The 13,350-nt window shown below is 36.1% G+C and overlaps 1 protein-coding gene across 2 annotated transcripts in view; it reads left to right on the top strand.

Moving 5' to 3' along the window:
- The window catches only part of LOC134654583 (FMRFamide-related peptides-like), a 40,043-nt gene extending 31,634 nt beyond the window's left edge, over positions 1–8,409 (top strand). The window contains exons 2-3 of one of the 2 annotated variants that reach the window (XM_063510052.1): positions 6,615–6,757; positions 7,905–8,409. In XM_063510052.1, the coding sequence (XP_063366122.1) occupies positions 6,624–6,757; positions 7,905–8,292 (522 nt within the window). In that variant the 5' untranslated portion in view covers positions 6,615–6,623 and the 3' untranslated portion in view covers positions 8,293–8,409. Of the gene's footprint in view, positions 1–6,614; positions 6,758–7,895 lie in introns of both variants that reach the window. The other variant, XM_063510050.1, reaches the window with a different exon arrangement.
- Positions 8,410–13,350: the final 4,941 nt, after the last annotated feature.

The raw sequence follows: 13,350 nt of genomic DNA, 5'->3' as shown, positions 1-13,350 counted from the left end.
AGAAATCGTAAGACTCAGTTTTGTGCTATTTTAAGAAATCCTTGATCCTAATATCTATTTACATTTTTTAGGGACATCACCTACGAGCTCGATATTGTCTATGGTAATTGGTATGCCTTTTTGTATAGAATAATCTCTATGGTGACGGAATATCTGAATTGAATACCACAGAGATGCAGGCTCTAGGTTTCTGAAAAAAATCAGTAAGTATGTGATGTCCATAATGCATGTATATCTTGTTTTTCTCATTTGAGTTTCAAGTACTGAAAAGGTAGGATGTACACCTGTATGGGTGTAGCGTTAAAATTAGCTTTACATTCCCCTTACTTGACTATGTCTACAGGAAAGATGCGAACGAATTAACCATACTATAAAATGTGTATGACCGCCTACGCTCAGTGTATCCATCAATTATTCACTACTTTTATCTGACTGTAGACATAAGAGTTTTATGTCCAAGCCATACACAACAACTAACAAGACATAAAGGCATGTAAATATAAAGACATAATATAAAAAAAATAGTCGACGAATTGCGTGTACAGGCCTTGTAACTTTCATGAAAGGGCAGAGCAGGAACCCCATTCAGGTTGCGTCATGCGACATAACAGAAAACCACCGTGTCGCCTAAATTTAGCTTGTAAAAGATTTTTATGTTAGTTTTAAGTTATGTATCTATGGGCCTTAGTTGCCTGATAGTAAATGATATTTTATTTTATTTATTTATTTAATTAACAACTTTTTACGATTTTGATATGACCTTGACGAACTGTCACTTCATGTCACATGCACCAATCAGCATGAGCGATCTCGAAGGTCGTATCAAAATCGGACCAAAACCGTAACAAGCTGTGAAATTTGAATCGGGCTCCAGGCCAATTGCGTGACAGCCTACCCAAAGATTAAGCCGAGAACATTCACGATTGCAATATTGGGACTGACCGGCAATGTTGCTGGCAAATGAACTTCTTTGGTAAGGTGAATGTGAATACAGATAAGTTAGTGTGGCTACGGGATACGTAGCCACGCTAGTAGTAGAAATTAAAAGTGAAAAAATGTAATATACTACCCAAATATTATTTAAGGTCAAGTAATATTAACCTAAAATAGACAATATGAGCAGTACAAACAAATATAACACATTTAAGTAAGAGTACTTAAAGATTTGTTTTCGCATTTCAAAGTTGGCATCTCCTATAATTGGACGGTATCTGACACAATTACCATATGTACCTACTTATATTATACTCCTAAAATTATAAAACTTTTTTCTACTCCCGTACTTTTATTTGTCATTTACGAGTAAAATCCTACCTTATAGTTGTCAAGACAAGTTTTTAGTCTATTCTCCAAAAAAGAATTTGTGCATACACGCAGTATTTATCTTTTTGGCGATTTTACGATACTTCGTGTAATGACCACTTAAAAAATATTGAATGAAATACAGTGTTACCAACCTTATTTTAAATGTCATCTCTGACAAAGAAGTGAACCATAGACATGTTTTTATTTTATTTCATTCATTCATTCTTTTCCCGCCCGTACCCTCCATTTTTGCTACTTCTTGAATTAAAAATATTTGTTAAATTTACAATTTTATTTCAAAGTAAGTGCTTAGTCGTAGAAAAAGTATTGTATGCAACGTTGTTTAACTGAGTCAAAAAATACTCGTGGCGTCTTTATTAACAATTTTCGGCTTCGCCTCAAATTGTTACTCACGCCACTCGCCTTTTTTTACCTCTCTTAAACAACGGTTGCATTAAAATACTATTGTTTAACAACTTTTAAAAATTATGAAGTCTTTAGACTTCCTATTTTTCATACAATTTAATTATTATCTTCAATGTACGCTATCATTATTGTAACATATTTAAGTGACGTTGCTTGTCACGCTTTAAACATAACAAAATTCGCAGTACATTGCGTCTTAGAATAAACTATAAAGTGAACTAAAAATCAAAACACAAGTAATTTTTAAAAGTCGCTAATCAAATGTTAGTCAGTTCGAGTACAGCATGTAGTACAGCATGCAGTTTAATTTATTTCTCCTGTTACAGAGTGGCCCACCCTGTATAATTACCATACATCGGGGTTTTCGGCGCGGGAATGATTTTGTGTATTTATAACTATGTTTATTGTAAAATAATTACCAAACTATGAATTAAACGTAGGTGGTAAGGTCCAAATGTGCTTAGAAATGTTAAATTAGTATAGTTTTTTTACAGTTTTTACCTGTTATTTGGCTAGTGTAAAACATTCCCGCACCGAAAACATTCATTACATATTTCAGCTTTAGAAATCTCTGCGATCAATGTATATCTAAAACCTTTAAACGAGCAATTCTTGTATACCTATTTATTTATTTATTTATAATAATAATAATAATAATTTGAGCCTATATACGTCCCACTGCTGGGCACAGGCCTCCTGTCATGCGCGAGAGGGCTCGGGCTATAGTCCCCACGCTAGCCCAATGCGGATTGGGGACTTCACATACACCTTTAAATTTCTTCGCAGATGTATGCAGGTTTCCTCACGATGTTTATTTATTTATTTATATCTATATATATATTTCGGGGATCTCGGGAACGGCTCTAACGATTTCGATGAAATTTGCTATATTGGGGTTTTCGGGGGCGAAAAATCGATCTAGCTAGGTTTTATCTCTGGGAAAACGCGCATTTTTGAGTTTTTATATGTTTTCCGAGCAAAGCTCGGTCTCCCAGATATTTAGAATAATGTGTCTATGGTAGAATGATAATGTACGCTGGTGCCGGCAAGTCTGGCGGTACAACCTTCGCATTAAACTGCGTAATACAAAACGTTTTATTATCTCTTGAAATCTTGCCATATCACTCTTACGCTAGGATAAATATTTATGCACTAAATGGGAAACACTTAGGGTGCGTTTCCACCAGAGATTTGCAAGGATGCGTAATGAAAGATGTGTTTGTTAAGAACCAATAGAATATTGTCAAATAGTGATTATATCGTACATTGGTTCTTAACAAACATATCCCTCACTACGCATTTTTTCAAATTTATTGTATACAGTAAAACATGCACTTTGTTTTGTACCATGAATGGAATAATGTAAAAAGTATACACAATTATATTACCTTGATTGTACTATTACTCAAGTCACTAAACATATTATAATTACAATGTGACACCTCCTAAAAAAACAACATATAGGTACAGATGACAAGCAAAGCAAAGTTTTAATAAGCAAGGTATATAAAGTAATCCAAACCGTAATATCGATTGTTGTTGAAAGAAGTAGGTACGATTGAATGTACCTCAGCTATGTTCTAATATGTTCCTTATTTTAATAGCAACATAATAAATAAATAAAAGCTTGAAATAAGCAAACAGAAATGAATATGCTCAGGCTTAGCTTTTGCATTGAGTGTTCGTCATATACGGTTCTGGTTACAAGATTAACGTAAATATGGCTTAAGACATTTATTTCTCAAAAGATTAAATTTAAATGCGCTCGACGTCAAACCGGATGGACACTAAATGGAACTCGTAATAAATTCAAACTGGAGCGAACGTTATTACCGGAAGTGATCGGATCAAGCCAGCCCGAATATGACAAAAGACAATAAGGGATCACACACACCACTGATTTATTTACGCGTATAGGAAATAGATTAAAACGCAGCGCATAAACACGTACCATGTTAGGGTCAAGGAGGGAACAGTGGCTCGGTAGAAAAAAGTCGGGTAAAGTGGCTCACTCAACCTAATTTCAACACGAGAGAGGCGATATTTAGGCGACTGAGCCACTGTTCGAGCTGAGCCACTGTTTCCGCGTATAAAATCACACCAACCCACCGTTAAAAAGCCGCTCCCATCTTTAACTTTCCAATCGATTTTATGCTCTCATTTTAAAATTACATGCTTCAATTTCATGAACCTTGGCATTAATATTTATGTAACATATATCTATGTCTTAGTTATCACGGTAGAATAAAATTTATTTAATTGATAAATACAGTAAAAGACAAATAAATAACTTATGAACTAAATATATCTATGAATAATGCTAAATTAAAACTAACAACCCTAAATATATCCAAAATAAAAGAAGGAATATAAAAACTACCGAAAGAGGCCTCCCCGCTCTACCCCCCACGCGCAAAGGTGCCCATCACACTAGCTGCGTTACCGCGTTGATTTGCGAAGTTATCATTGCTTCCTAGTGTTATACAAAGAAATTAGAGCGAGAAGTAATTTTACATAGAAAACACGTTCATAATTATCATTTTGCATGTTATTTCAGGATGTCATTTTAATATAAAATAACGCGTTTAATGTTTATATGTTCGTATATCAGTTTCTGGTAAAAAAATAGAAAGGTGAAAATTTATTTTGCTTTTGCCTCCAACCATTTTTTCCTGAGTTTTCTCGTTTATTGTACATTCAGTCAATGTGCATGTATAACGTATCGTTATTAAGTTAAAATAGACTGTGTGTATTATTTTATACGAGCAAGCGTAGCGTGCTCATAGTTCCTTTAAAAATATATATACCTACATAGGTACCGCGAAATTTTATCGCTGTGCTGATCTTGGAAATTTAGGGACGACTCACGCTAGCCCGGAGCTTCCGGCGCTTCGTTTTCTATGGAAACAACACGTGATCACCGATCATGCGTCATAGAAAATGACATGTCCGACGCCCGGCCCGGGTCCGACCCGGTCTAGCGTGAGTCATCCTTAAAGCGGCCCGTTGACACGATCTTCTAGTTAATTAATTATTTCATAGAGCAAAGGACGCACTTTTTCTCAGGCTCCATTTTTCTGAAGCCATATTTGCAACTACTTTAATTTATTAAAATTAAAACTGAGCAATAAACTACTTTTTAAATAAAACAGAGTCAAAGGCACCGAGTAAACTAACGGAGAAGGAAACAAGGCTGATTAAAAAGAGAGAAAGGAAGGAAAACTTTTAAAAGTCGTTTGTAGGATCAGAAAACTAAGTAACTACTTGCTACAACCACGCTACGACAGGCAAATGCATGCTAAACAGTTTGAAGAAGATTTTGCGCACCCTACTTACAATATTTTTATAATTCTCATTTAAATGTAAAGGAAATTTGCAATAATATCACATTTTACCTAAAGTTTTGTGACTGGGTTATTCTTTTAACGGTATTGCGTGGGTTTGCTTAGCCTGCAAAATGCAATTTTCTTTTATACAAATGGTTCGGTTCACATTTAAACACTTGTTTTGTTGTGTTTCTATTTAGGTCGATATGTTTTTGTTACAAAAACGTCAGTTTTTCATATGGTATCTAGAGCTAATTTTTGACGTATACTTATTAACCCTTTCGCCGCCATTGACTTGATATGAAGTCCGAACATTTCGTGCCCCACACGCCACTACTTGATATCAAGTCGTAGTTTTGATCAGGTTTGTAGGTATACGAGCAATTTTTGACATGGCGCTGATGACACTTTATTACTTCATTGGCGTGGCAACGAAAAGATTAAAGTTCGAATCAGGCTGTTATAAGATGAAAGGGCGTACCCTACAGTAACTTCCGCACCGCTGAACGATTATTCTTATAATTTAATTGAAATGAGCTTCTTTAGATCTTCAATTCTTGTTAACCGCATTGTTAAAACAATAAACTCTGAGTTTGAATGCATTAGCTATTATTTAAACTGTCAAATGCAATGAATCTTACAAACGTTACAGCATTGGCAAAACGCATTCATAAATACATCTGAAGGTTCTTACTGTTTTGAAGTTAAAGAAAACACTTAACATGAAAGGCATGAGAGGGGGGAAGGTGGTAAGTTTATTTTCCAGGTTTTGGTGGTTGTGGTCCTTTAACACAGGGAAATAACTAAAAAGGATATTATAATACTTACTATTAGAAGCCTACCTATAAGAACAAATCAAATTATTTACAGAAAATATTATTTCATTTTAGTTATAGGATAAATAAATCACATAAAACGTGAATGAATAAAATCTAAAGATAAAACTACTCGGGGGAGTCGGGGGTACAAGTTTATTTTTTTGGGGATTTGCGAAGATTTTTCTCATCTAATTTTAGCACTTAGGTGGTACACAAGCATACTGAAGCAGCTGATGGCAAACACTTGTTCAATTGGTCGCAATGACCCTTTTACAAAGGTTGTTAAATAGTCCGGAATTCATTTTTATTCCCGTCTAGCTCTTGCATTCCAAGACATACTTGTTGCGAACGCAACCTTTATATTTGTATAAAATCTCAATACCTGTATAGACCGGCCAGCCGTTGGGCTCGGCTAGTATTCGGAAGCGTTTTCTTAAGCACTTCAATAGGAGCGCTCCACATACTTAGGTACTCAGTATCGCGGCCAATTAGAGGCACCTAAATTTAAACCACCATTTGTACTGATCAAATATTGCAAATCACTCTCTCATCAGCCTCCAGACAATAACCGCACCACTTCTGCATTTAACCGTTTAGTCAAGAACCCTTGTAAACCAGTACTTTGGAAAATTATATCAGTTCACTAAGAATTGAAGCTTTTTATTTGAGTCGTCGAGATCCTGACCGGCACGGCGGCTACATACTACTTAGCACATCTAAACAAGAAACGTTGTTCCAGGCCACAGCCATGAAGACCGGCTACCGCAACCTGCTGGCGATGACGGCGATGTGCCTGATGATGGGCGCCGCCGCCAACCCGGCCAGGAGGACGCAGGACATCGAGGCCAGGCGCCGGAGCGCCGTGGACCGGAGTCTGATCAGGTGAGGACACTTTGCAGATACAATGTTATTGATCGTAGAAGAAAATATATGGGGGTCCATTTGTTTCCCATAAAGTTTTAAGTCATAGTTTTTCATAATTTATCATTATTCATAAAACTGAAAGCGTTAACTTTTCAGGATTTTCGTCAGAATACCCTATAGATGGGTTAGGTTAGGTTTGTTTTATGGCAATCCAGAAAAGTGACGCGTTTCTGAACCAAATCAATTATGACTAACAAAAATGCGGGCAAACAATACATTACGACTTAAAACTATTTGGGAAACAATAGAGACCCAAAAACATGTCTAAGAAAAAATCGTGCCTCGAGTTTGACAGCTGAACTAGACGGAGCAATTAGTTTTTGTTGTGTGGTTGACGAAATATAATTTGCACCGATCTCTTGAACAACTTGTATGCCGAATTGGTGCAAATTATATTACGTAAACTATAACTGTTATTTTTATTTATTTTTTACATTAACTGTCAAATTCTAAGCTCGATTTTTTTCTTAGTCTTTATTAACTTTTTGGTAGTTAGTAGTAGATACCTAGTTATTAAGGAAAAATAGAACTTAGAGCCTTAGAGCATTTAGTACCTAACTGGAGACGCCTTATCTGTCATTTTCTGTACAAAATAGTCTGCCGATTTTCACGGGGGTGGGGCACTGGCACTTTATGGCTATTTGTACGTAACGTACAAGTCCACAGTTGCTGCAGCAGAAAAAAGACAACAGTCTGATATATTAATGTCTTGATTTAATGAAATTTTACAAGCCAATGCAGCATACCTACGTTTGTAGTTAATTCTTACTAGAGAAACCAACATTAAAACGTTGCATGTTCAATTAGTTAGAATTCCTATAAGATTTTATGTGCTTAGGAAAGTACAGTCAGCAGCAGATGTTGCTAAGCGAGCCAGGTGTTCAAAATGATCTTAACGCGACTTTATTGTTAAGAGAATAAGAGCGTGTCAAAGTAATTTTGAACACCTCGCCCGCTATTGACTACTATTAATATCACAACAATATGTTAGGCCGAGGTTTCCATTTAGTTGACTTTTAGCCTTTTAGCCAATACTTAATATGCACGCTGCATGTCAAGGCTTCTTTTAAAATTGAGCGGTTTACCAACTCCACAGGTTCGGCAGATCGTACCCGGCAGAGCCATCCGCGGCAGACATCCGAGAGATGCTGCAGCGTCCCGTACGACGAGGCACCAGCTTCCTCCGCCTCGGCAGATCTAAACCCTTAACCATGAACTCCGACGACCTCATATCCCTCTTAAGGTCTTACGAAGAATACGAAGAACCAACCAAGAGGGGAACCACCTTCATGAGACTCGGAAGAAGCCCGACTTTCATGAGGCTGGGCAGGTCCGGTGAGAAGCCTGAAGAACCTGACTACCAAGAAAGGAAGAGCAGGGCTCGGAACCAGTTCTTGAGGCTTGGAAGGGACAGCGAGGAATTCAACGAGGTTGATGAGGAAGATGAGGAGAGTAGAAAGAAGAGGGACGCGTGCCAAGAGTGTCAGGCGTAATCGTGTTGTGGTTCATGGCTTGGGGTTTCTTGCACTAACCGGTTTACCTTTTAGTTTCCTAAATCTGAAATAATTGAGTAAAAAAGTAAGGTAACTTAAAATAAGTTTAGGGTCCATTCTGCTCAACTCTGCTCCATTATCAGTAATTTTACATACATAGATGTTGTTTTTTTTTATATCTTACGGACAAATGTTTTCATTTTAAAAATGACTTGGGTACACAAACCGAATGAATTGTAAAAATTATAAATGATTATTTTTACCGATCTCTCATCTATTCTGTCAAATTTTCTCTCCTGTAAGATTTTGCGTGAAATCTCAAGCCATCATGTCTCTTACTGACATCCTAAAGGTTGTCTAAGAAAATGAATTTCCCTGGCTATTCGATGTTTCAAGACGCTATGGTGCATTTAACAAATTTTAAAAACCTAATACGTATTTTTAAACAATTACACACTATTTACATGTAATTATGATATTATTGTATACCTATTTAGGTTAAATTTCTAAAATAGATACCTAAAAGTGGTGTGGTTTCGTGATCTCGACTTCGCATTTGAACAATTTTAAAGTACCTAAAGCAAAAAGCGCTTACATTATATATTAAACATTATAATCGTACCAAATTATTTACTACACTTACAGTTACATACCTACAGTATTAAATTGTATTATTTTTAAAAGAAACATATTTATTATGAAATAAATCCTTCTAATTTCAAACTATTTTTGCAACTATATAACTAATTTAACTGAAAAAGGGGCATTCCAGAAAAGCGTCGGGTTCGTGACATACGGCACGATTCGAGAAATGAATTAGTGATTCACTAGATGGGCTTTTTCTAAAATAGATATCGAAAACCCGATTCTTTCAAATCTGGACATTCTTGGGCACATTCTACTCAGAATCGACAGCACTCTCCATCCTACCATTTAAAAAAGATGTCCCAAAATGTCCATTCCATTACGTCACGTTTTTAGTATGAGAAATTTTTTCACTTGTGTGTAACGTGACGTAGTTGAATGTACAATTTACATACAAAATTTTGGGACAATTTTTTTTTTGTCATCAGGATTGAATATGCTAGTGATTCTGAGTTGAAAGAACCCAAAAACATCAGGATCTGGGAGAATCGGGTTTCAATATTTATTTTAGAAAACGCCCAGATATGTAAAGTCTATTTTTTTATTCGGTAGACTGAAATGACAGTTAATAGTATGAACATGAAATGTCATTTCATACTATTAACTGTCATTTCAGTCTACCGAATAAAAAAATAGACTTTAATAGTAAAGATATGTGACGTTCTATGGCAAAAGGTACCTTATGGCGGCTGGGGCTTACGCTATTATTAACGTCGCTACAATATTGAGCCGGGGCAATGGTAACTTTTGCCGTGGAACGTCACATATCTTTACTATTTCATATCTAGTGAATCTCTTATTCATTTTCCGAATCGCGCCGGCTATTTCTTAACACTTCTGGTAAAGCTAAGATGCCGATATTTGGCATGATAGGGTTTCATAACTTAGCTTTAAATTCAATTACAAATTACAGATTTCTGCAAGTTATTAAATAAGATAGCTCCCATACATTTGACGTCCCCGACAAAGTAGACCTTTTGTGGAATGCCCCAAAACATGGGTTAAGCAATTTTTAAATATAGACTGTTATGATGTTTTTAATATCTGAAAGTATCTAAAACTAAAAAATAAGGCTGGGCAACTTTTAGTCTTGGATATTTTCTCAATAGATGTATGTACCTAATTATAAATAATAAATATATAATTCAAAAAAAGAATGTTAATTACTTAGATAATGAAGAAAATGCATACTTTATTATATTATGAATTGTTGTAAAACTAAATAAATGCAATGAAAGTGTAAATTAATTGTGTTACAGTTTATTTCATTTTTATTTGTAAATAAAATGGTATTATATTTAAATTTTTTGATTAATTGGTTGTTCTATCTATTTCAAACCCCTTTTTTATGATGTTAACCGAAAACAAAAAAAAATAACTAGATATTTTAATGTATATAAACTCAATAAGAGTCTTAATAGGTCAAATTTCAAAGGTTTCTACGGTAGCATGTGATATCAATAATAAATAAAAATAATATAGGGACATTCTTACACATTGACTAAGTCCCACGGTAAGCTCAAGAAGGCTTATGTTGTGGGTAGTGCCCCCGCCAAGACGAGCAAAGCGAAGCGCAACCCACCTTTTCTCGATGTAATATACAAATACTTAAATAGATGATTTGATATTTGATAGAAAACATCCATGACTTAGGAACAAATTTAATATCTGTGCTCATCAGCATCACATAAATATCGCCTCCCCATCGACCCACTAGGCCAGACCAGTCGTCGAATAAAGACACAAATATTTAAAAATAAATAAATACCATACATTGTTTTACAAAATGCTTTGATTTGTTAGGAAAATTTGATATTTATGTTTGTAGGACAAATTGTTTGGGATATGAAAATATGGAATTAAACTTTAGTTGATCCATTAGCGACAGTGAGCAACAATAAAAAACCGACCAAGTGCGAGTCGGACTCGCCCATGAAGGGTTCCGTATTTAGGGGATTTATGACGTATTATAAAAAACTACTTACTAGATCTCGTTCAACCCAATTTTCGGTGGAAGTTTGCATGGTAATGTACATCATATATTTTTTTTAGTTTTATCATTCTCTTATTTTAGAAGTTACAGGGGGGGGGGACACATTTTACCATTTGGAAGTGTCTCTCGCGCAAACTATTCAGTTTAGAAAAAAATTGCCATTTGGCTACGGAACCCTAAAAAGGTGGCTAGCGCAATAAATATACCTCTGTCACTGTCACGTTCTGTAATCGTCAAAAATGTGGCCGAGTGTCGGAGTGATCCGTCGCGTCGATGGGTGAGTTAAAACAAATGGTTAGGAAAACTATTTAAATTCCTACTTACGGCAGTTTAGACGTTACCAATAAGGGACTATCCAAAGGGGGCGCATAAATATATAAAATATATTTTATAGTTAATTTTCGCGGCGACTATCACCAGAGAGACAGACACAAAAAAAGTCGACAATAAATGGCTGTGAGGTTAAAATTTAGTTCCTCAGCTCACGAACAGCTCAAACAAGTTAAGATCACGTCCTATAAGCGCTGTTTAAGTATCTCGTGACATCCATTAAAGCTGCTACTCGACTAATTCTCAGTTACGACTCGTTTAATTGGCTATTCTACGCTTAGCTTCGAGTTGCAGCAGTAACACTTTATTATAGCTGGCCGTTACATAGGATTAGAGTATGACGGGTTTGAAGACGATTTAGCTTGATACTGATTTTTTAGGGTTCCGTACCCAAAGGGTAAAAACGGGACCCTATTACTAAGACTCCGCTGTCCGTCCGTCCGTCTGTCACCAGGCTGTATCTCACGAACCGTGACTAGCTATCACAGTTGAAATTTTCACAGATGATGTATTTCTGTTGCCGCTATAACAACAAATACTAAAAACAGAATAAAATAAAGATTTAAGTGGGGCTCCCATACAACAAACGTGATTTTTGACCGAAGTTAAGCAACGTCGGGCGGGGTCAATACTTGGATGGGTGACCGTTTTTTTGCTTGTTTTGCTATATTTTTTGTTGATGGTGCGGAACCCTCCGTGCGCGAGTCCGACTCGCACTTGGCCGGTTTTTTTACAGTTAGAGTGATTCGATCCTTATGATTGTCCTTCCATTATTCCGATGACAATGCAATAATATGATAACATTGAGCTGATCTGATGATGCGGTCGGAAAATAGCCAAACGAACTCATCGATGGAAAAACATAGACACATGAGTTTAGGCTCATTTGGAAGGTCTCGAGAAGTACTTGATAGATATGCAAAGTTGAGAAAGTACAGTCGGCAATAAAAAGTGTGTATCAAAGAATATTTTTGACGGTTACTTGTTTAATTTTAGTCGGTTCGATTCCTGGGTGAGGAAAGCGTATTTTCTTAAATCTTTGAATGCAGTTTTGTTTCTTTCCGAATATCAAGGAATGTTTATTTGAAGTGAAATTTGCTATCTCCATTATTTAGAGTACTTTCCCTCGAGGTGATTTTAGAAGATTCCATCCTGTATTAAGTACATGTATTATTTGTCATACAATATTACATTTGTTTATTAAAAACGGGAAACAATTTATCACAATGATACGTTAATACGTTTCTTTTTGTGAATTGTATATAAATGAAGTAGGCGAATAGAAATTGTAATCATCTGCGTCACAACAAAGACACCCATTATTACGAAAAAAGCATCAGAGCGGTTGAAATTCATTCCGAAAGTAGGTAAGCCTGTACCTGTAGAGCCAGCGGCCCGTGAACCTGTCACTTGCGGCCCACGAGCCTCCCTGCCTATTTTGTATGTAATATTGACAAACGACAATGTCTGATAAAGTCGTAAATATTAACAAAGTGCAGCCCGCGTCAACTTCGTTAACTACTATGTGGCCCTTGGCTGCTAAAAGGTTGCCGACCGCTGCTGTAGACTAAGGGCTCATTTAGTCGGCGCGCGAACTCGTATACGATTTTAGTTACATTGCGGACCATTGAGGCTACGTCAATTCCGCCGACCGATCAAATGACGCAATGTAATGAAACTCGCATGCGAGTTCTCGCACCGTCTAAATGAGCCCTAAGAGCTAGCCGCGGAAAAAGGTACCGTAAAATGGGGTGAGTAGGGGCAAAACTGACATTCAAACCTCGATAACATTTTATTTTTACATATGCAAACTGAATGGTGTATATAATAAGTGTTCCGGACGTTTGTATTTTAGTTTTTATTTTATTTTGGGTACTTCCATATCATAACTTTGACGATAAACAAAACCTCACCCCGTAGTCCCTCGTAATTGGGGTGAGATGGGATTTCATACAAAGGTAATTTTGGAAGATTGTTGGATCGATTTTTTATTATTATGAGTATTCATATAGCTCCATTTTAAATTGGAATACATTATTTTTGTAGAATTAGCCTTAAAATCCAATATCACCCCCCTTTCATCCCTTCTC

This window comes from Cydia amplana, chromosome 15, assembly GCF_948474715.1.
Source record: "Cydia amplana chromosome 15, ilCydAmpl1.1, whole genome shotgun sequence".
NCBI lineage: Eukaryota > Metazoa > Arthropoda > Insecta > Lepidoptera > Tortricidae > Cydia > Cydia amplana.
The sequence above is the reverse complement of the archived record's forward strand: the minus strand, read 5'-3'. Positions and strand labels throughout refer to the sequence as shown.